General features: G+C 39.7%; 1 protein-coding gene across 4 annotated transcripts in view; it reads right to left on the reverse strand.

The window, feature by feature from the left end:
* Camk1d (calcium/calmodulin dependent protein kinase ID) overlaps window positions 1-24,122 on the reverse strand; it is a 394,453-nt gene that overhangs the window by 121,504 nt on the left and 248,827 nt on the right. For all 4 annotated transcript variants that reach the window (XM_063253725.1, XM_063253724.1, XM_063253726.1 and 1 more), the window contains one exon: window positions 19,200-19,274. In XM_063253725.1, the coding sequence (XP_063109795.1) occupies window positions 19,200-19,274 (75 nt within the window). The remainder of the gene's footprint in view (window positions 1-19,199; window positions 19,275-24,122) is intronic.

Genomic DNA, 24,122 nt, shown 5'->3' on the forward strand with positions numbered 1-24,122 from the left:
ACGCTCTGCCAACTCAACGCACCACACTCATCCAGGAGAATATGCCTTCTTTTTTTGTACCAGGAATCAAGCTCACAACCACACAGTTGCTAGGCAAAAAACCACTGAGCTAAATCCCCAGCCTAGACTATGACTTTTTGAAACATTAAGGCATTAGAACATACATATAGTTACCAACAAGTCCCCACACACAGGCCTCTCTGGCTTGTCTTAGGCAGCAAGAGCAGGGCCATGGACCTCAGCGAATAGATCTGTCACATCTGTGTACCTCACTCTCTCAATGGCAAAATATTCCCTGTCCTTACACTCTGCTCTGCTCATGGCTTAATTTGCTTCCAAGGCATTAAATGTCACATCTGTAGGCAGTGCAACCTCCTCACTTTTGGAGTGCACTCATGCATCCATTATGACTGAAAACACCCTGTCTGGTTGACCTGAAATGTTTCCAGTCTCATCTGCTTAGTCACGAAGGGTCTGAATCAATGGGTTACGTGAGGATGATAAAAAGAACTGTGGATAAAACATCTCTATCAGTACATTAATTTGGTGGGGGCATTCTACCAAAGAAACACACACTTGGATTCCTAAGTTTACTTACTCAATAATCATCTATTATGACCTATTTTCTGCTAGACATTAAAGATGCAAAAATACTAAGACAGTGATTCTATTTTTCAAGGAGTCTATAGGCAGAAAAGGCAGATATGAGGAAGAGCGAAAAGACCATGATAAAACCATGTGGGAAGCCAAATGAACAAAATAGGCATAGCTAGCTTAATTCTTCCAGGAAAGGATGTTAAAAAGAGTATCAGAGGGCTAGGGATGTAGCTCAGGGGTAGCACACTTGTCTGGCATGCACAAGCCCTGGGTCTGATCCCTGCCACCACTAAAAAAAGAAAAACAAACCCCCAAAGAACATCAAAGTCATGTATTAACAAACCAGCCCATTGCTAAGCATGAAAGGAGCCACTGAAATTAATAAAGTCATATAATGCTTAAAATATTTATTTCTGGATTGATAAATTCATCATCACATTGGTAGGCTTATCAAAGAATTTTAATATTTCTAAAAATAAAATTATTTCCAGAAAGAAAATAACTTACACACATATTAAGGCAAAAAAAAAAGTCTCAACTTACTTCTATTTATTATCTATCAGAAAATAACAGATGCAGAATAACTAGTCATGACACGAATTCACACAGTTTAATTATTTTTTAAATTTGTATTTGCTTCTAAATCCAAACCTGAAGAATTCCAGTATGGATTTATTATTTTTTCATAAAACTGTCTACAATCTCCTTAGACTCATACATTATTTGAGTTCTGATCATTTAATTTGTTCGTTTTCATTTGTAGGGACTTTTTTGAAGATTTATTTTCAATCAGGGACTACTTTGCTATAAGTACTATTGTTTGGGGCCTTTAATACACTCATATATTCATTACAATTTTCTCATTTTTTTTTAACCAAAGCAACCAAAATATGGGGAATTCGTTTGCAAAGAAGTTTGATACCAATTTAGTATGCTTAAATGGAATTCAAAGGCTATGGTAGATCAGTACATGTCTGGGATAAATGGAGTATATAAGAATAATAGAAGAACTCAACCAGAATCACAGGAATCAGAGTGGATCTGGGGTGAGATTGGAGACCAGCCACATCTCAGTGGCTCCAATTTGCCCAACCAAGTATTTTCCTTTCAGACCTGAGTGGCCCTGATGCAGATGCAGAAGGCATGCAATGTCCAGGTTTTGCATTTGCAAGATGGAGGCATCAGCTACAGAGGGAAAGAGGCTGCCAGAAGAAGAGTGACCATGATGCTCAAAGGTGCTGGGCTGGATAGCGAAGCCAGGGGAGGAAGTGAAGGAGTCTCAGAAATGTCAAAGAACAGGCAGCAGGAAAGAAACCAAGGAGTTGTTAACAATGTGGAACAGTGAAGGTGAAGGCCACAGAGCCATGGCAGGCCTGGGGGTGGCCTTCTGGACAGCAGCCATGACTATGATGCTTCACTGCAGAGTTATAAGCCAGAGCTGGCCAGGGAGCACAGAAGCTCCCCACATGGTTGTCTACTTGGATACTAAGGGCATCGTCCTCGTCACCTTGGTCACAGAAGCTGGGGAAGGGGCTGGAGATCTGCGGCAGTCCGCAAAGCTGTCAGTGTGTAAAACAGCTGCCTGAAATCAGGGAATGCAAAGAGAGAAAGGCTGGCTGAGGGCAGAGCTGCCCTATTTACTAGGGCCTGGGCTACAAGGAGGCAGGACTTTTAAATCAACATGTAAAATTAATCACCAGGGAGCAGCCCAGGCAATGCAGCAGAATTCCAAATGCCTGCTTCCACTGGGAGCCAGGGAGCCTTTCGGTAACACCAGCATCCGTTCCCCTTCCGAGGAGGAGGGTCCACATCCCACACCCAGGCTGCGGGGCTGGCATTGTCACCAACATGCACTACTCATAAGGTTCCGTGGATTCAAGAGATAAGGTGCGGTTTTAGAAACAGCATCTCAGGAGCTGGAAAAACAGCAAATTCAGGAAACCTAACAACTAGATTTCTCATATTATGCTTGATTCAGGGAGATTCATGCTGACAACATGGTAACAGCAAAAGACTGTGGCAGTTTAGACTCAAGATCATAGGCTTGTCTCAGACAAATAAATAGCAACACAAAAAGCCTTTACTTTGTGGGCAGAACGGAGAGGCCAGATGGCAAGTGCAGTGTTAAAACCCAGGTGTGCATGCACTGATCCCTTAGAAGAGACCCTAAACACCTGCTGAGTGATACTGGGGGAATGAACGATTACAATGATGCACAAGGACACGGATGGATAAAATATGATACAGAAATCTGGAAAAGAAACAATTTCTGTGGGTTAGTGCCCCATGGTTTATAGAGGATGTGCTGAGCAATCAGAACTAACAACGAACTCTTGATCTCCGCCCAGACTGCTGGAGTTCCCCCAGGTTTCCAGGTGCAGTAAAGGGGCGAGGTGGGTTTGAGGCTATCACATCAGCCTCCCCATTCCGGCTCCACTTGGAGACCTGCTGAGCTGCCGACGGATGGGCGGGCCCACACTATCAGCCTAGCCCAGCCTGTTTAGCTGCCGTGCCTGGACATAGGTCTGCAGAGGAGGAGCTGGGCAGATCTGGGGTGCCCTCACCGGCCTCTCTGCGTGTCTGGAGGACTCTGGATATCTCCGCCCAGACTGCTGGAGTTCCCCCAGGCTTCCAGGTGCAGCAAAGGGGCGAGGTGGGTTTGAGGCTATCACATCAGCCTCCCCATTCCGGCTCCACTTGGAGACCTGCTGAGCTGCCGACGGATGGGCGGGCCCACACTATCAGCGTAGCCCAGCCTGTTTAGCTGCCGCGCCTGGACATAGGTCTGCAGAAGAGGAGCTGGGCAGATCTGGGGTGCCCTCACCGGCCTCTCTGCGTGCCTGGAGGACTCTGGATATCTCCGCCCAGACTGCTGGAGTTCCCCCAGGCTTCCAGGTGCAGTAAAGGGGCGAGGTGGGTTTGAGGCTATCACATCAGCCTCCCCATTCCGGCTCCACTTGGAGACCTGCTGAGCTGCCGACGGATGGGCGGGCCCACACTATCAGCCTAGCCCAGCCTGTTTAGCTGCCGTGCCTGGACATAGGTCTGCAGAGGAGGAGCTGGGCAGATCTGGGGTGCCCTCACCGGCCTCTCTGCGTGTCTGGAGGACTCTGGATATCTCCGCCCAGACTGCTGGAGTTCCCCCAGGCTTCCAGGTGCAGCAAAGGGGCGAGGTGGGTTTGAGGCTATCACATCAGCCTCCCCATTCCGGCTCCACTTGGAGACCTGCTGAGCTGCCGACGGATGGGCGGGCCCACACTATCAGCGTAGCCCAGCCTGTTTAGCTGCCGCGCCTGGACATAGGTCTGCAGAAGAGGAGCTGGGCAGATCTGGGGTGCCCTCACAGGCCTCTCTGCGTGTCTGGAGGACTGTGGATATCTCTGCAACCAGGGAGGGTCCACAGGTTCCTGAAGCACTGCGGCCTGTGGTGAGTACCCTAACCCGGCTGCGATTGAAGAACTGTGGAGCTTCCAAGGGGCAGGTGGGCGCACAGTGTCCCTGAGGCCCAGCTTGTCTGGAACTGCGGAGTTCTGAGCAGGCAGAGGAGAGCCACTAGTTCTGTAGGCCCAAAGGCTTGGGGTAGCGGGGTGCCAGAGTCTCAGTAGCTCCAAACATAGAAGGGGATTTTCAACAGATCCTGAGGTAGCTTTCAAATAACACTTGAAACACAGAAATATAGGAAAATGACAAAACGAAAGACTAAATTACAACCTCAAACCTCCAGCCCATCTCAAGAAACCCTAGGAGCGATGTATATAGAAGAAAATATATCCCATCCACCTCATATATCGGACACAATAGCCACTGAAATTGACAAGCAACTCCAGGAAGCTTTAAAGAAATTCAAACTCGAAATAATCTCCCAGATAAAAGAAGAAATGATAAAAGAAATGAAAGAGATTCTAAATATATCTAAAGAAAACACAGATAAAAAATTGGAGGAACTAAACAAAAAGATAGAATCCCTAGATGAGCAATATAAGAAACAAACAGAATACATAATGCAGATGCACAGAGATATACAGGAAATAAAAAACTCCACTGAAAGTTGTAAAAACCGCCTTAATGAAAGTGAAGATAGAATTTCAGACCTTGAAGACAGGATTGCAGCTAGTGAACAGGAAAGGAAAGATCTTTTGAAAATAACAAGGAATCAGGAAACAACAATTCAACAACTGCAGGACGATGCAAAGAAGAATAACATAAGAATGATAGGGATTAATGAAAGAGAGGGAGACAACATGAAGGATGTCAGGAGGATATTTAGAGAAGTAATAGCTGAAAATTTCCCAAGCATGAGATCAGAAACTGACATCAGGATCAGTGAAGCATATAGAACTCCAAACAGTCATAACCAAAATAAAACTACACCCAGACATATAATAATCACCATCCCAGAAATCCAACACAAGAATAGATTATTAAAAGCTGTCAGAGAGAAAAAACAGATCACTTATAAAGGAAAACCTATCAGAATCACAGCAGACTTCTCAGCACAAACAATAAAGTCAAGAAGAGCATGGAGTGAAGTATTCCAGATCCTAAAGCAAAACGATTTCCAACCGAGACTGATATATCCTGCAAAACTATCATTCAAAATAGATGGTGCAATACGATACTTCCATGACAAAGAACAGCTGAAGAACTTCATGAACACCAAACCAATCCTGCAAAAAATATTGAAAGACAGTTTAGAAACACAAAGGAAAAACCCACTAAGCAAAGCAAATAATTAAACAGAACAGAAAGATAAAGATGCAACAGCAAAGAGATAACATTCCTACAATTAATCAGCATTTAACAGTAATAACCATTAATGTAAATGGTCTCAATGCACCAACTAAAAGAAACAGACTAGCAGAATGGATCAAGAAACAAAATCCAACCATATGCTGTTTACAGGAAACCCATCTAACCCAGAAGGATACTCACAGACTGAAAGTCAAAGGATGGAAAACAATTCTCCATGCAGCAGGAATCCAAAAAAAGGCAGGAGTAGCCATCCTGTTTGCAGACAACGTGAACTTTAAACCAACAATGACCATAAAGGACAAAGAAGGTCACTACATACTCGTAAGGGGAAAACTCCAAGAGGAAGAGATAACTATCTTAAATATATATGCACCAAACTCCAGAGCACCCAGTTATATAAAACAATTATTAACAGAAATGAAAACTCAAATTATCAGTAACACAATTGTAACAGGAGACCTTAATACACCACTGACACCAAGGGACAGATCAACCAGACAGAAAATGAGCAAAGAAATAACAGAACTGAATCACACCTGTGAACAAATGGGTTTGATAGACATATACAGAATGTTCCACCCAACAACATCAGAATACACATTCTTCTCAGCAGTACATGGATCATTTTCTAAAATAGACCATATATTAGCTCACAGAACATATTTAAGCAAATGCAAAAAAGTTGAAATCATCCCTTGCATATTATCAGATCATAGCGCTCTGAAATTAGAAATTAATGACAAAAGATACTGCAAAAATTCCACAAACACATGGAAACTAAATAACACACTCTTGAGTAATCAGTGGGTCACAGAAGAAATTAAAGAAGAAATTAAACAATACCTAAAAGAAAATGAAAATGCAGATACAACTTACCGGAATCTGTGGGATGCAATGAAAGCCGTTCTGAGAGGAAAATTTATTGCACTGAGTTCCCACATCAGGAAAACAGAACGAATACAAATAAATAACTTGATGCTACACCTCAAACAGCTAGAAAAAGAAGAGCAAGTCAAGCCCAAAGCCAAAAGAAGAGAGGAAATTATAAAAATCAGAGCAGAAATCAATGCAATAGAGACTAAGAAAACAATCCAAAGAATCAACGAATCAAAGAGTTGGTTCTTTGAAAGAATAAATAAAATTGATAAGCCCCTAGCCAACCTTATTAAAAAAAGGGAAGAAAAAGCTCAAATTCATGCAATAAGAAATGAAAAAGGAGAAATCACTACAGACCCAATAGAAATACAGAGGATCATCAACACCTATTTCGAAAACCTCTACTCTCAAAAGTTTGATAACACAGAAGAAATAGACAGATTCTTAGAAGCATATGAAGTACCAAAGCTAGATCAAGAGGATATAAAACTGTTGAATAACCCAATCTCTGCTAATGAACTTGAAAAAGTAATTAAGGCCTTACCCACCAAGAAAAGCCCAGGCCCAGATGGATTCACTGCAGAATTCTACAAGAAATATAAAGAAGACCTAATGCCGACACTCCTCAAACTATTCAATGAAATTGAAAGGGAAGCAATCCTTCCTAAGTCATTCCTGGAAGCAAATATTACTCTAGTACCAAAACCTGAGAAAGACCCAACTATAAAAGAGAACTATAGACCGATCTCCCTAATGAACACAGATGCAAAAATCCTCAATAAAATATTGGCAAATAGGATCCAGCAAATCATCAAGAAGATTATACACCATGACCAAGTGGGATTCATCCCAGGAATGCAAGGATGGTTCAACATACGCAAATCAATAAATGTAATCCACCATATCAATAAAGCCAAAAATAAGAATCACATGATCATCTCTATAGATGCAGAAAAAGCCTTCGATAAGGTCCAACACTTATTCATGATAAGAACTTTACAGAAAATTGGAATAAATGGTCTTTACCTCAATATAATAAAGGCCATTTATGACAAACCAACAGCCAGCATCATACTAAATGGCCAAAAATTGAAAGCCTTTACTTTAAAATCGGGCACAAGACAAGGATGTCCTTTATCACCACTCCTATTTAATATAGTACTGGAAGTACTAGCCAGAGCAATTAGGCAAGAAAGAGAAATAAAAGGGGTAAAGATAGGAAAAGAAGAAGTTAAATTATCATTGTTTGCAGATGACATGATACTCTACATAGAAGACCCCCTAAACTCCATTGAAATACTCTTAGATACAATAAATAAATTCAGTAATGTGGCTGGATACAAAATCAATACTCAGAAATCAATAGCATTCCTATACACGAACAACAAAATTACAGAGAGGGAAATAAGAGAAACTGGACTATTCACATTAGCAAGCAAAAAAATGAAATATTTAGGAATTACTCTTACGAAAGAAGTCAAAGACTTATACAGTGAAAATTACAATACACTGAAAAAGGAAATTGAAGATGATCTCAGAAAATGGAAAGACATCCCTTGCTCATGGATAGGAAGAACAAACATTGTGAAAATGGCCATTCTCCCAAAACTGTTATACAGATTCAATGCAATCCCAATAGAAATTCCATCAACATACCTTATAGATCTAGAGAAATCACTCCTAAATTTCATCTGGAACCAGAAGAGACCCAGAATCGCAAAGGCAATTCTAAGCAGCAAAGACAAAGCAGGAGGCATCACAATCCCTGACTTGAAGTTATACTACAAAGCAACAGTAGTAAAATCAACATGGTATTGGAATCAAAACAGAGCCGAAGATCAGTGGAATAGATTAGAAGATACAACCACAACTACGAACACACTCAACCACCTTATCTTTGATAAAGGAGCCAAGCAGGTTCACTGGAAGAACGACAGTCTCTTTAATAAATGGTGCTGGAAAAACTGGCTCTCCATTTGCCGAAAACTAAAGCTAGACCCATGTCTATCACCATGTACTAAATTAAAATCTAAATGGGTCAAAGATCTGAATATTAAAACAGAAACACTAAATCTATTGGAAGACAAATTAGGTAGAAACCTTGGAGACATAGGAGTAGGTAAAGAATTCATGAACAGGACTCAAACCGCACGGGAAATACTTCCCAGAATCAATAACTGGGACCACTTCTTATTAAAAAGTTTCTGCATGTCAAAAGAAATCTCCAGCATAGTGAAAAGAAAACCCACAAACTGGGAAAAGATTTTAGTGAACTCTCTCTCAGACAAGGGCCTCTTGTCTAAAACATATAAAGAATTAAAGAAACTCAGACCTCCAAAATTCAAAGATCCAATCCAAAAATGGGCATCTGAGATGAATACGCAATTCTCAGATGAAGAAATGCAAATGGCAAATAAATACATGAAAAAATGCTCATCATCATTGGTCATTAGAGAAATGCAAATTAAAACCACACTGAGATACCATCTCACTCCTGAAAGAATGGCCAGGATCAAGAAAACCGACAACAAATGCTGGAGAGGCTGTGGGGAAAAGGGAACTCTCCTGCACTGCTGGTGGGAGTGTAGACTGGTACAGCCTTTGTGGAGATCTGTCTGGAGATTTCTCAAAAAGTTGGGACTGGAAGTCCCATTTATTCCAGCTATTCCACTTCTAGGCATATTCCCAGAAGAACTGAAAGCATCATACCACAGTGATATATGTGCACCTATGTTTATAGCAGCACAATTTGTAATCGCCAGATCATGGAAACAACCCAAGTGTCCATCAACTGAGGAATGGATAAAAAAGTTGTGGTATTTCTATACAATGGAGTATTATTCAGCTATAAAGAAGGATCACATTGAGATATTTATCAATAAATGGGCGCAGCTTGAGACCATACTCATAAGTGAAATAAATCAATCTCGCATGTGTGAATACCGAATAGTTTCCCTAATGTAAGTAATGATTCAAATATATAAAAATATGTGGTAATCATGATTCCCCATTAGGTGGCCTTGGAGCCTTATAAAGTTTTCACTCATTAATTAGAAAGGCTTTATTCTGGGCTTCTTGATTTGAAAATATTTGAAGCTAGAGTATATGAAGTTTTATCCAAATATTTCAAGGAAAAAGACACTATGGTAACTACTATTAAGTCAGGTTATATGGTGGTGAAGTACTAGGTTGTTGAAACAGTCATGCTGTGACCTCTATTGTTATATTGTTATGTCCTGTTTTATCTCAATCTCCCCCTTATTGTTTTAAAAAAATTAGTCATTTCTTATGTTTGTCTTAATTAAAGAAAAAATTCAAATAATTAGGATATATAAATAATAACTCTTTTTGATTTCCTATTAACTTGTTTTGAAGTCCTGTAGTGCTCCCACGATCTTGTTTTGACTGATTAGACGATTAGACTCTGTTCCATTCTATATGGTAGTATCAAGTTTGAAGACATAGGCAACTACTTTGAAGACAATAAGATTCACTAAGATACCCATTCTGGTTTGACTATTGTCTTCTTTGGAAGTCCTGTAATGTTTACAATGCCTAAGTTGTATTGGTCTTGTTCTCTACTGTTTTGTCCAACTTTATAATATCTAATGAGATAGACAATTCTTTTTAAGGAAACAAGAGACAACGTTGATAACCATAGTTGATAAACTTGTACTGTGTTCTACACCATGTGCTATGTCTATCCTTGGTATTGACTGACAGCTTTGTTTTGCCATATTTGACTGTATTCTCCCCCCCTTCCCCAAAAGTAATAAGCACTAAGGAGTAATGAAATCCAAAGGGTGTGAATTTTGTAGTAAAAAAGAGAGGGGAAGAAAAAAAAAAGAGAGCTCTAACGGATATAACAGCAAGTGTGTTTAGGGGTGTTAAATAGCTGACTGTATCAATGTTTGTGGATCATTGAACACAGATGTTTGCAGTCTACCTGTTTGAATGTCCACCTTGTATTCTTTGATACTGTGATTTGAGGAACTATTTTCAAGATGATAATATGTAATATACTAACAGGTGATTTCTTACTGTTATGGTTTTTTTTTGTTTGTTTGTTTGCTTTGTTTTTGTTTTGCTTTGTTTTGTTTTGTTTATGTAGTTCTGTATTACGTGTACCCTTACACCGCTTTGGTTTGTTTTGTGTTTTTCTCTTTTTCCTCTTAAATAAAAAAAAAAAAAAAAAAAAAAAAAAAAAAAAAAAAAAAAAAACAACGAACTCTTTCCTTGACTGGGACCACAGGGAAAGCCCAGATGAGGAGACTCTATGCATGGAAGTTAAAAGGTGACCAGAGAGAGGAGCTGGGGTGTTGTACTCAGCACAGGGCATAAAGGAGACTGTGGAGGATTTGAGGTACAATGCATTACCAGAAAAAACGAAGTCTAGATGCCTGGGAAGGGTAGAAGTAGCATGGTAGACGCTGGAAAAATACAAGAGGAAACCTGAGGCAGGAATTTACACATCAGATTTTCAAGGATGAGGAAGCTGGTTTGGCTGCAGCCGAGTACTGTTTCTGAATTGCAATTCGGGAGCATCTCAAACTACGAGGTCTGGCTGATGTACTTTGAAATTTATTACCATGGAGCTGCTCTTTCACAAGCTCCAATTTTTTATTTACTAGGGAATCAGAAGCAACAAAGTCTCCAGTGATGCTTCTATTTATTGTTTTATTTTACAAGTCTGGGTTTGCTGACTTGAGGTTTTACATATACCCTTCAATCACACAAATGCAGAAGTAATTTATAAGTGATGAATGGATAATTTCTGAAACTGGTATTTTATAGTTTGTGCCTGGTTCTTTGCCTTATGTATTTTTTAAATAATTATTGTTTATTTTATTTATTTATTTGGGCAAGGCACAAGGGATCAAACTCCTCAACAGTAGGTGCTTATGCCACTGAGCTAAATCCCTGGTTTGCCTTATGCATTTTTATGAATTCTCAAAACTTAGAATAACTAACCAGATATGACTTTTCAAAATTCTTTTAAAATTGCTCCTATAATTTATGGGATTTAGAGTTGGGGGTGTAACTCAGTGGTAAAGCCTTGTCTACCAGGTGCAAGGTCATGGGTTCTGCCACCACCACTAATCCTATGAAGCATGATTTCATATTGGCAATTTCATATAGCTGAAACTAGTAAGGTTGGTGCATAATACAACGGGCCTTGGTTCCTCTAACCTTTTTACTCTTTAAGTCTTTCACATCTCACTAGATTTTACAGTGAAAGAAAAAATAAACAAATAAAAAAATAAGAAAGCGTAATTAGCCTGAACAAGTAGCCTGAAGGATGACAAAATAGCGCTAGCCAGAAACACAAAGTTGGCGTCTGCCTGACCTATCTCCTTTCAAGATGTCACGCAGCACCCTTAATTCGGTTGAACTGAACCCCTAAAGAACAAAACTCCTTGTAGATTGAATTCCTCACTGGCCAAACACACAGACACCAATGGCAGACTGAGTCTTTACACACTCAGCCTCTTACACACCTTGTAACAGATCCAACCCCCGGACAGACTGAGCCCCACACGGGCTGGATTCTCTACCCTATTCTGCCTCCTGGATGCCTGTTTCTGTAGCAGCCCTACCGCCAGAAGCACAGCCCCACCTTAGCTCAGCACACCCATGAGGCTCATTCTCCATCACCCTCCACGTTATAGCATCTCCTCTCAGAGCGCCCTGCAAGCTGCACAACCCTAAAAGAAAGCAAATGAGCCTTGTAATGTCTCCTCTGCAAAGCTACTGCAGAGCTACTACAGAGAGTCAACTGTCCCCCAACCTCCTTCCGACTCATCCAGGACTGATGGGAAACCACCGGGTGGGCACTCAGTGTCTCTTGTGAACAAAGATAAGGTTTTGATGATTTATATGTAAATACATTATAGTATTATATTCAGAAACACTTTTTCCTTCATTATCATGCTTGGCTGCTTACAAAAGGCTTTCTATTACAAGTCATAATTTGTGTTCTAATTAAAAATGATTCTGGGAATTCGGTGTATAAATTGCAAATATAATATTCCCATGAAAGCTAACCCTGGTGACCACCCTCCCCTATTCAGGGAACTATTCAAACAGCTTGGTCCAAACGCCAACAGCGGAATAAACCACATTTCCTCTTGGAAGCTGCATGGATTTGCATATATCAGGCTACACAGTAACCAAATTAATATTCATTAAAGAATGTATGTTCCATTCTTAGTTTTTCAAGCTCAGTGGGTAACTAGCTTTACATATCTGAATGCTAACTTGGGATGAAAGGAATATTACAAATCTTTGTATGTCACATGGAATAAGCACAATGCAAATCACAATATTAGTAAAATGCACTCATCCATTCATTCATTATCTGAACAAAATTACGTTAGAAAGAGACACCAGTAATCACTGCAAATGGAATGAAATTATTCTAGTAAATTTCTGTGGTATTATTGAATAAAAATTTCTCCCCGCTATTAAATGGGATATTTTCTAGTTACCTCTACTTTTAACATATCTGATGAATCATAACCAGTAAAGTTTTCCAGGTACCTACAAGTTTCTTTTCTGTAACAAAGATGATCAATATCTTATACTACACTGGCTGGAGGAAATGAACCAACCTCTCTACTCAGGCTCACCATGTAAAACTGAGATAACATAACCTCCTAAGGTGTTGTAAAGCTCAAATAAGAAGATAAATATGTATTAAACATTATTCCTTTTCCGTGTGATCATATTGATTGAACAAATATTTATTACGTGCCTATCACAATGTGGAAGCGCTGTGCCAGCTGACAGCAGAACAGAGAAACTTTTCCTGATGACAAGTGCTACACAAAGAAATATGAGCGAATGGGTCAGTGGCAGGAGTTGACAAAGGCCACCGCTGTTCTATACAATGGTTAATGCTATTTTTTACAGGGAAATCATCCTATATTTTATACTGAGAAAATGGTTCATGGAAAATGTGATAATTTTGCAGCAATTGCAGGATTTCCTTCCTTCACTAAGCATTAAGATAACGCAGGGACTGTGCTCCAGGCAGAGGAACAGTAGAAACCAAAGCCCTGTGAAGGCACAAGCACAGCACCCTTGAAGAACAGCAAGGAAGCTGCCCTGGCTGCAGATAACTGAAAGGGACAGAGAGAAATGGGACCGGAGGTCTAAGGGGTTGCTAGAGCCAAGGACAGATGCAGCCTGGAGGCCACAGTCAGGACTTTGCAATGGGAGTCTTTAGCAAAGCTAGGATACGCCTGGCCAGCACACTTGTGGTTTGGATCTAAAACGTTCCCCCAAAGGCTCACGTGTCCAAAGGTGAGGCTTTGTGAACACAGCTGGATCACGGATCACCGATCCATTGATGAGGTCATGGCTTAGTGTGCTGTTAGGAGACAGGCTTGGCTGGAGGAGATGGGGCCCTGGGGCAATGCCTCTCAGACCTTTTCTCTCCTTGTCTGCTTCCTGGCTGCTGTGAACTAAGCAGCTGTGTTCCTCCATCCCTTCACCTCACTGTTTTGGCTCTGGAGCTAACCAACTATGGACTGAACCCTCTAAAACTATGAGTCAAAATAAACCTTTCCTTCTTTAAATTGTATATGTCAGCTATTTTATCCCAGTCACGGAAAGATGACTAGTATACAATAAGAGAGAACATCCCAATGGGGCAGGACTGGCGTTTTCTGCATGATGGTGGCTTGTGCAGGGTGGTACCTATGGAGAAAGAACTGGTTTGCTATGCATCAGAAGTTGGTAACCACTTGATTTGCCAAAGGGTGGGTGTGCTGGGTGTGGAAGAAAGTACGAATCAAGGATGATTCCAGGTTTTTGGCCCAGACAAGTGAAAAATGGAATTGTCATTTGCTAAGAGACATCAGGAGAAGCAGATTTTGTGGAAAATTTGAACTGATTTTGTATCTGTTAAGTGAGTGATGCTTATTACACAGCCAAGTGGAACCACAAAAGACAGTTGGCTCTACCAGCTTGGTGTTCAGGAGAGGAGTCCACAATGGAGACAGACATTTAGGAGTCACCCACATAGGGAAATTTAAGTGCTATGGAAAACATGGTCTAATTCACTTGGAATCTAATCTATTTCTTTTTAGAAAAAGAAGCAGGGTATTTCCGCAGTCTTCTGTATTATATTAGCTTGAAATGTACTTTACTGCTTTGTTGTACTATAGATGTAAGATGGGAAGAAATGAGGGAATATTCTTTATCATCTCCAAATATATAGTCTCCACAAAGTCAGATGAGAAATAAACTTGATACAAACTGACTTTTCATCTAAAACATATACCAATGTCATTTGGACTCCCCTACTATCCAAAGAAAAATGTTTCCAAAATATCATTATGAAAAAAAGATATTTGTCCAAACACCCAAATAAAATTTAAATGGAGGCCTCTATAAACATGCATGAAGTATCCTCCTACAAAATCATGGGGGCAAATATGCTACCATACTCAAAATTGAAACTGCAATTAGAAAACCAATAGAATTAGTGTGCTGAGCATCCTTTATTATATCTGAACTTCGGTGCTCAAGATGATGTTTCCTAGGAAACCAAAAACTTCCCCGGCACAAATATTATGAAATACAGTCCCCTGAATTGTAATGTTCCAAACCCTAACTAAATATTTAGAAATCAAAGACTTTCTAAGATCATCAAAAACAAAAGCAAATACAAAGAAGTAAACAAAAACAAAAGAAAACTACTTTCCATTGACCTAGATTCCCCCAAAATATATTTCCTGGGAACAAAAATGATTAAGCATTGCAAACAAAAACTAAAATGCAATAACAAATTAAAAATAATTACACTCTTTCTTTTCTCTCCCATCTTTCTTCCTTGTCATTACTTTGAAAAAAATCTCACTAATAGAGAGATGATTATATGAGATTAATTTGAATTTCCAAAATATTTGACATAAAATACTTTAATGACATATGACATTAAAATACTCAATATTTAAAACTGTTGAAGTTTTACCAAATAGAATTCCTGTGAAGAATAGTTAGAGTTAACAGAAATTGAAGATGACATAATTGTTTAGACTGAAAATGCCAGGAAGTACACAAAACAGCTACATGAATTAACAAGGGGATTTAACATAAAAAACCAACCATATTTTTATATACTAGAGTCAAGCAACTATAAAAATGACATAAAATCCATTTACAATGGGATCATCAAATGTATTTCAGGATAAACTGAACAAAGATACATGCTTAAAACTATAAACTATGACTAAGAGTAGCAAAATACCTAAATAAATGGAAAGACTGATCATGTGATGAATTGAAAGGCTCAGCCACTTAAAGTTCTCGATTGTTCTCATGTAGATATACAGATTATATATAATCCCGTACAAAATTCCCCAAGCATGTCTTATAGTCAATCCTTTCCACCCCACCCACATACGGAGCTACTAGGGATTAAACTCAATGCCCTGCATGTGTAGGTGAGAGCTCTACCACTGAGCTACGTCTCCAGTCTTTTTTTAGAAGTCTGAGATGGAGTCTCACTAAATTGTCCAGGCTGGCCTCTCACTTGTGGTCCTTATGCCTCAGCTTCTGAGTAGCTGGGACTACAGGTATGAAACATAACACTCAATTTATCATTATAAAATGTATGTGAAAGTGCAGATAATCTAGACTGTCAAATATTTTAGGAAAGAAAAATAAAGCTAAAGGATTTATACTACCTGATTTTAAGCCTTACTAATAAAGCTATGGTAAACAAAACAGTTTGGTGTTGACAAAGGACAGATGTGAAGTAACAGACTAGAATAACAAAAACAGAAACCAACCCAGCCATGTTAAACCGACTTTTGACACAGGGTCAAGGCAAATGATTGGAGAAAAAAGTCTTCAAAATAAAAGGCCCTGAAAACTGGATATCCCTATGGAAAAATAAATATCATCCTTACCTCATGCCATACATAAAAATTACCTAGAAATGGATATTGACATATACTTAAATGGAAAAGCTATGACTATAAAATTGCTAGATGAAAAAATGTTTTAGGAAATAAGACAAAAGAGCTCACATAGGACACAAAATTTAAAAATTTTAATTAAACGTTATCACCATAGTAATAAAATTTTGGGTAACTGAAAAACACAGGGGCTATTCTTGACAGCAAAGTTTTAGGTAGGGGCAGAAAAAGCTGTGACAACTACAGGGTTCTCAAACTTTGACCCAAGGAAGGTTTGCCCAGATGCAGTGATGCTTTTGTGCCAACCCATCGTTACATACATTTCTGCAAGCAAGTACGCAGCCAAGTCGCTGAGAAAGGCAACACTCAAATCCACTTGGACTTTATCTCATAGAAGTCAAGGTCATCTGCAGAAACAACCTGATGAAATGATACAGATGGCCACAGAGAAACCAGCATGGCCTGAGACCTTTTCTTCATGACTATTTCCAGTGCAAATTTCACATCCACTTTTCATTGCAATCCTCTAACATAAATATCAGCCCCACTTTTCCCAGTTTATGAAATGAGCGCACAAAGAGGTCCAGTCTTATTTGCCCTAATTCACTAGCTAGTAGAAGGGAGAGCTAAGATTTCCATATTTGAGGTACTTTGACTGAACTTCATATACATAAATTTCCGTATACACAAAACAAAATAGAATACGGGCAAGGGTAAACTTTGGATCCAAGTATTGTCACTTTTGCATTGTCCAAAAAGTATACAATCAAATATACAGATAATATTTTGTAGGGTCTTTGCTTCTCCCCAAAATATCATAGTCTTCCTATTAAGCAAATAATTCACCTGCATCTTTAAAAAATAGACTCTATTTTTAAAAAATTCACATGCGCCTCCAAAGAGCATGGCTAAATTTAGGGAGAATTAGTGCAATTATAGTTAGGTAACTGGAGAGTTAACATCGAATTAAACAATCAAACAACAAAAAGCTTAAATTGACTTATAGTTAAGTCTCAGAGAAAAATCAGATGCTTCCAAATTAAACATTTAAAAATATTTACACCAAGTGTCATAACCTGCAAATAACCAAAGACTAAAGACTAAGACTAAAGAACTAAGGACTAAAGAAATGCATTAGTGAATAATTATTTGCATTCAAACGTGATCCCCAGTTAATGTGTTGATTAAACATTCATAAGGAAAAGAATACATGGAAAATAATTATTAGCCTATTCATCAATTCTTCTGCATCCTTTTAGCAATTCAAATTCTGAATAACATTAATAAACAATGAAATTATGTATATATTTTGATCAATAAAAACCTTCAGTCATGCAGCTTAGTAATGTAGTACACATAGGTCATGGTAAAAGCTTATTATTATGTAGCAGTTTTCATCTTGTAATTCTAGTAAATATTCTGGCATGTTCTAGGAATTGTGACACTTAAGAGTAAAGCATTTAAGCATTCATGGTTTAGGGGGAAAGAGAACAAGGCCACACCAGCAAGCAAGCCCTGCCCAGGAACCTGCACCATGTGCAGGCCACCACCAGTCTGGGAACAGCCAGACCCAAGTCTTTTCCCATGAGTAAGTGCCATTTGCAGGCAGAGGGGAGAGAGAACAAGGTCACACCTGCAAGAATGCCCAGTCTGGAAACCAGAGCCATGCATGGGCCACTGCCAGACTGGGAATGGCCAGAACCCAGCCTCCTCCAGCATGCAGGCCGGTAAACAAGAAGTACCAATCCTTTCCCTGTCCCACCCCATAAAAGACCAGCTTATCCAGAGAAACACAGACTGTAATGAGAGCTATGAAGGTGAAATGCAATTGGATGCCTGTGGTGCTTTGGTGTTTCACTAACACTGCAGGTCTAAGGCCAGTGGTCTGATCGTAGGTTCAGAGGATAATGGGAGGCAGTGTGGCATCCAGCGAGGTAAGAGGGATCTCCTTCTGAGGGCTGCAGCCATTGTTGATTCTCTATGCTCTTGTTTTGGAAGCCCTTATCATTTCCATTGTTTCGTTGGGTTGGGTTTTATTCTCTTTTGTTTGATTATATCAAATCTGATGGCAGAAGCAGCTATTTCAAAGATAGCAAAATGTATTATGGTAGCAATTTTGGATTTACTATTGGCTTGTTTTGAAATCCTTTACTGTATTCATTGTTTTGTTTTTTTATTATTTTTATTCTATTCATTCTGTTTCATTTTTCCTATGTCTGAAGTTATCTGCAGCTATTTTGAAGACATCGAAGGCATTACAGTAACTATTGTTGATTTCATAATGTTTTGAAGTCCTGTATCTCTTACACTGGTTTGTTTTAATTGGTTTTATTCTGTTTTATCCTCTTTAAAATAAAATTTAAAAAGAGTAAAGCATTTTTCCAAGTGGGGAGGCTTCTGTCATCCAAAATTTTTAAAATTATACATTGAAATAGTCTCTTATCTGAGTATTTGGCTTTTTAATTTCCTCCCTACCCCTGGTAATCGTTAGTGTAACTGGAATGCAGAGATAATCTAAGAAGGTGACAACATCATGGTCTCACTCCATGGTACTGTGACCATGCTTGGCACGGTCCCCATTCCAATCACATGCGCATCTATCTGCCAGAGCAACAGGAGAAGGGAGGGGGACAGGACACACAGCTGCCATCTGTTCCCTCTCCTGGCATCCCCAGAAATGAAAACAAGGGTGGGAGTTTCTCCTAGAGACAGGAGCAAGATGTCCTTCACAGTGGGCCTGCTGGGGTGTCTTCAAGTGGTAACACTTGGACCTGGCACATCAGAAAGTGATAGAGACACCCTGTACTGTAGCACGTGATCCCACACCCAGAAGGGGCAGTTAAGCCCTTGCAGACTTCACCTCAGGGGCTGATTCCTGTGCACAGCCCACGGTCTCCCAATGGAGCCAGCTTCTCCAGAACTCACAAACATCACCATTCCCTATTTTTCTGGCCCTCTATCGTGACATGCACTGATTTAGGATTTACAACTGCTTTGAGATTTACAATCCCAGGTGACATTCATCAAGCAAACAAAGGTACTCACAGCTGCATGACCAGGTACAAATGATTTGGACTTTCATAAATGTCTTCCAGGGCAACAATATTTTCATGCTTAATTCTAAAAGAAAAAAGAAAGCACAGACACAGTGGTAAGTACAAATAAACATGAAAACTCTTAAAAACAGATGTCATTATGCAAAAAGTTATAAGTCAGACTAAACCCCTTAACGAGACATTTGAAACTCTTTACAATCTTGTCCCCAAACTTTCTCCAGGCTCATTTCTTAATATTCTTCCTTTGTTCTCTGATCTTCATTCACAAGGTTATAGAGGCCAAAATTTCACAGCAGCTGATTAGTTGTTGTTTTATGTGTATCTCAGAGGCCCAGTCTCTCAGCATTCTCGAAGAGCTGAGCCCTGGTAAGACCCACCTAGCTCTCTTCTTGCTGTTGCCTGATGGCCAACGTAGACTGGCCTGAATTGTCTGTTGTGAGAATACCCATCTCCCATAATAGGCCACTTGATCTATTCAACAGGTTTATGGTCATATTCATGAATCCAATAAAGGATTCATGAATTCTTCCATATGCTGGCAACAAATGTCAGTTTAGTTTCCCAAGCAAATTAGACCAGTGCCATTCAAAGATCAGTTCTCAACCGCCAGCCCTGCATCTCCAGGGAGACTGGAAGAAATGCAGATTCCCAGGATATGATCCTTACACACAGTGAAGTGTCTGAAATACTGCAGGAGACCAGTGCTGCTCCAATTTCAGTGTGCAAAGGTATGTCTACGGCTGGGTTTCAATGAAGATTCTGATTCTGTGAGTCTGGGCTTAAAAGCATTAATTTTCATAAAAGTAAATGGCCTGAGCATCTGCATTTCTCAACAGCTCCCAGCGGATACAGATGCTGCTGAGCTGAGGACTACTCTCTGAGAGACAAAGTTCTAACAAAAGCAGCCCAGAAAGAAGGAGTAAGCCTAATCCTAACCCCCTAGAACTATCCATTAAGAACAGTTGCTTCTCAGAACATAAGGCAGGATATTTCTTTAATGCATTTGAAAGGAGAATTGTTTCATTATTTAATGAGCTAATTAGCTCTTAGCATGCGCCCTTCACTGAAATGACTGCTGAACCATTTAAATTAGCACTCAGACTCTTGTGAACCCCTTGAAATTGGAGACATGAATCATTTTGTTTTCCACTTGTGCCTAGCACAGATCTGCTTAATAAGTGTTTGGTGAATAAATGAATGATATTTAAAAGTTGTTGTCACTGAGTGTCAAGGAGCATCCCATATTTTCTTGGGGGAAACAGGCAGAATTCCTATGTAAGAGATGTCTTCCTTCCCAAAGGAAATGCACAAGGTGGAACAAGCTAGAATATTATCTGCCTCTGAGTTGAAAGAAGAAAGCAAGATAATCAACTAAAAGTTGGCAGTGCTTTGCTTTGATTTCTATAGCTCTTATTCATTAATTCAGTTGTTTTGTTGGAGCTGAAATAATTACACTAAATCCACTCTTCACCTGATTCCTATGCAGAGCACATACTTATGTACTTTCAGCAGTGGTTACGGCACAACCTGAGCCAACTAAGATCAGCAATAAACTGAATCAATCTAGCAAATAAACAAGGACAATGAGAGACCATAATGGGGGGCTGCCATCATCCTAGACATTTGTAGAATTATCATTATTGTTTACAAATGAAAGAATATGACCACAAAAAGCAGATAGCTGATTTAACCATTTTTGCAAATTTCAAAACATTTGACATGAGAATCATTCACATGGGCACAAACACTTTCATTTAGTCAAATTAATTGAGTTTACTGGGAGTCTAGATTTATGGGAAAATGAGAAGAGTGGAGGTTTGGCTAGACAGAATACAGGGCACACAGTGATACTTGAATTCTAGACAAATAACAAAGTGTGTTTAGTCTATGTATGTCCCAATTATTGCACTGTTTATGAGCAATTCATAAAGCAGCTGGGATTTCTGTAGGTTCATGTGCTGCATCTGGTCATCCTGGGTACAAGATCAGCCCATCAACCTCTGAATCAGGATTAGAGATTATTGGCGCCTAGCTCCTCCTCTGAGCCAAAGAAAAGCTGTGTGAGCTTAGGGTTCAGTCATTTAATTAATAATACAGTTTCAATTTTCTACAAAGAATCAAACTGTGTAAAAGCACTTGCCAAACCATAATGGTAGACTCTGGGGAATTATGACCACAAGTCCCTCCCTAGATGCACAAGACAGAGACATCAAAGCCTATTCCACCCTGCCACGTCTTGCCATAAGCACTAACTAGAAATAATTCCAAACCAATGGAGCACTCCAGAGAAGAACTCTGGGTGCCAGGGACAATTCCAAATTGATGCATTACAATGGCTCAAAAGATGCTGTTTTAGGAATCATCCCTCCAAACCAATGGAGCGATAAATTAAGCAATTAAAAGCACAGTTTCTGCTGTGTTTGGGAGAATACAAGGAAATCATGAGGTTTCACCCTCAAAAAGCTTGCTGTTTAGATGGAGAAAACCATGAAGCAATCAGCAAAGAGTTAAATGCCAAATGCTATGGAACTATCCTCTTTCTTTCTTTTAATTTTCATTTACTTTTTTGCACAGTACTGGGAATTGAATGCATTAGGCAAGACTTGTACCACTGCGGCTACATCCACACCTGCAGCTGCCTTCATGATCATAGAGCAGGGACCTATGAGGGGCGAAAGTTTGGGGATAGTCTCAAAAAATGACCAAAAAACGGGGGGGGGGGCTGAGTATAGCTCAGTGGCACAGTGCCTGCCTGGCAAGCACAAGGTCCTGAGTTTGAGTCTCGATACACCCCCAAATGATAGGGGTTAAGTTAGGAATGTTTGAATAGGCATATCTGAAAGCTTTTCATAATCCTACAGTGAACTTTTTAATGCCCCTTCTGAAAACTGATTTAATTAACTTGGAGCTGTTAAAGAAAACATTCCAGCCTCCCCACATCTGTTTTTAGTTACCCATTCCACCCTCAGATCCCTTCTGATACACAAAAACTGAACTTAAAAATTTTACATTATTTCAACCCACAGATTATTTCCACAAAACTCACATGAATCCATAAATTTCTAGGTCTAGGACAGGATCGATTCCACATTGCTTATCACAATATTCACTCAACAAAAAAAGGGGGGCGTGGCCAACATGGGCCAGCATATGAATTCATATTTATCCCAAAACCTTATGAATTCAACAGGGGACAAGATGTAAGACACATCCCCAGCTGCTGACAGCTCACAGTGCCATGGCTAGAACCCTTCTCAGGAAGTCTGTCTTGTATTCACCATCAATCGGTCCCCTAGTAATTAGTAGTCATTCAGAGCAGCAATGCAGAGTAAGTTTACACTGTCTTCATGCAAATATTTGAGGGTCACAATGCCTCATCTTTGCATCTCTTCCTAATGTCAACCATCTCTGTGCAATAGGGTTGCTACTCCTCTAGCCATTCTACTGTCATTCATTTCTCCAGACTTTGGTATTCAGAACTGAAAGTAATGATCCCAATGTAAAAGTACAGAGTAGTAAATAACAGAGCAGAACTACACATTAATGTCATGACCTAGATATTAAACTTCTGCAAATCAAGCCTCAGACTAATTTCTCTTTTATGCAGCTACTGACCTGTTGGCATGTTAGAATATAACCTCCATGCAGGTAGGGGTTTTTGATGAAAGTTTTGTTCACTGCTGTGACCCTAATGCCAAAAAGCAACATGGCAGGTAGCACATTTGACACGTTTATTGAATGAATGAACAAAAATACTGAGTTCAGAGCCAATTAAATCATCAGATCACTTTTACATGAACTTCTACCAAACAAGATTTCTCTCCTTATTCTTCAACATCCTGACAGATGAAGTCAGACTGGGTCAAAGTGAACCAGAGAAGCGATATTCAGGAGCAAAAAGAATAGTTAGAAGTTCAAAGAAAATCATCAGAAAAAGCATCCCATCAGCCCATATCTGCTAGTGTTGTCATCCAAAATGGGGGAAAAAACATGATAGAGGCAAGAGGAGGTGATAACAGCCACACACTTTTGAGCTATCTTCAGCTGTTACATTTAGTCTTTTGGGGTTCCATCAGTGCTTCAGATATCAGCAGTATTCCGAATCTTGATTTGCTCATCTGTGTGTTTATTACTCCCCCCAACTGTGAGTTATCTGCATATGCAGTACACATCCCTCCCCTGTATCTTTATCAAAACCTCTAAGTAACATTTCACATGGGGAAGTTATATGTCAGAGCTTCACGATGTGCCACCACAGCCCCTTGGAGACATAGTTGACGTTCACCGGCTGACTTTGACTGCTGTTGAGACGGAACCAGTCCTACCATCCAGCCACATTTTACCATCCTATGCACAGAGACACCTCTAGGCACTTTGCCAAAATGGCACTTTAAAGGGAAATGGGATGTTTGGGAAAATCTGTTCTTAGTAAACTCGGGTTAGCTCCTAGCAACCACTACAGTCTTTACTAAACGATCACTAGCCATCTGCTTAATTTTCTATTTCAGAATTTTACTGTGCAATGAAGTCCAGACTCTCAGTTGATAGTCTCATATTCTACCATTTTTTATGTTTGGAAAATTTGACATCTCCAATATTGCTTTTCCAACATCTCAACTGTCACTCTTTGGGGATAAACTCAATTTCCTCAGTCCCCCAGGATATAAGAAGTTTAAATCTAGTGAAAAATGTTTATGACTTTCTTTAGACCTCATTTACATCGCTGCTTTATATCCACCATTTATTGAATGTTAACTAGGTGTCAGGATGTATTGGGTTGGTTTTGCTTCTATTTGGTCCTGGGAATTGAACCCAGGCCTTCAGGCCTGTTAAGCACATGCTCTATCACTGAGATTAAGTAAGTACTCCAAGAAGTCAGGCAAGTACTCTAGTATTACATAACTCCTGACTG

Source organism: Cavia porcellus, unplaced genomic scaffold (assembly GCF_034190915.1).
Source record: "Cavia porcellus strain 051 isolate PalLab524CR breed Dunkin Hartley unplaced genomic scaffold, mCavPor4.1 scaffold_7, whole genome shotgun sequence".
In the NCBI taxonomy this organism is placed as follows: domain Eukaryota; kingdom Metazoa; phylum Chordata; class Mammalia; order Rodentia; family Caviidae; genus Cavia; species Cavia porcellus.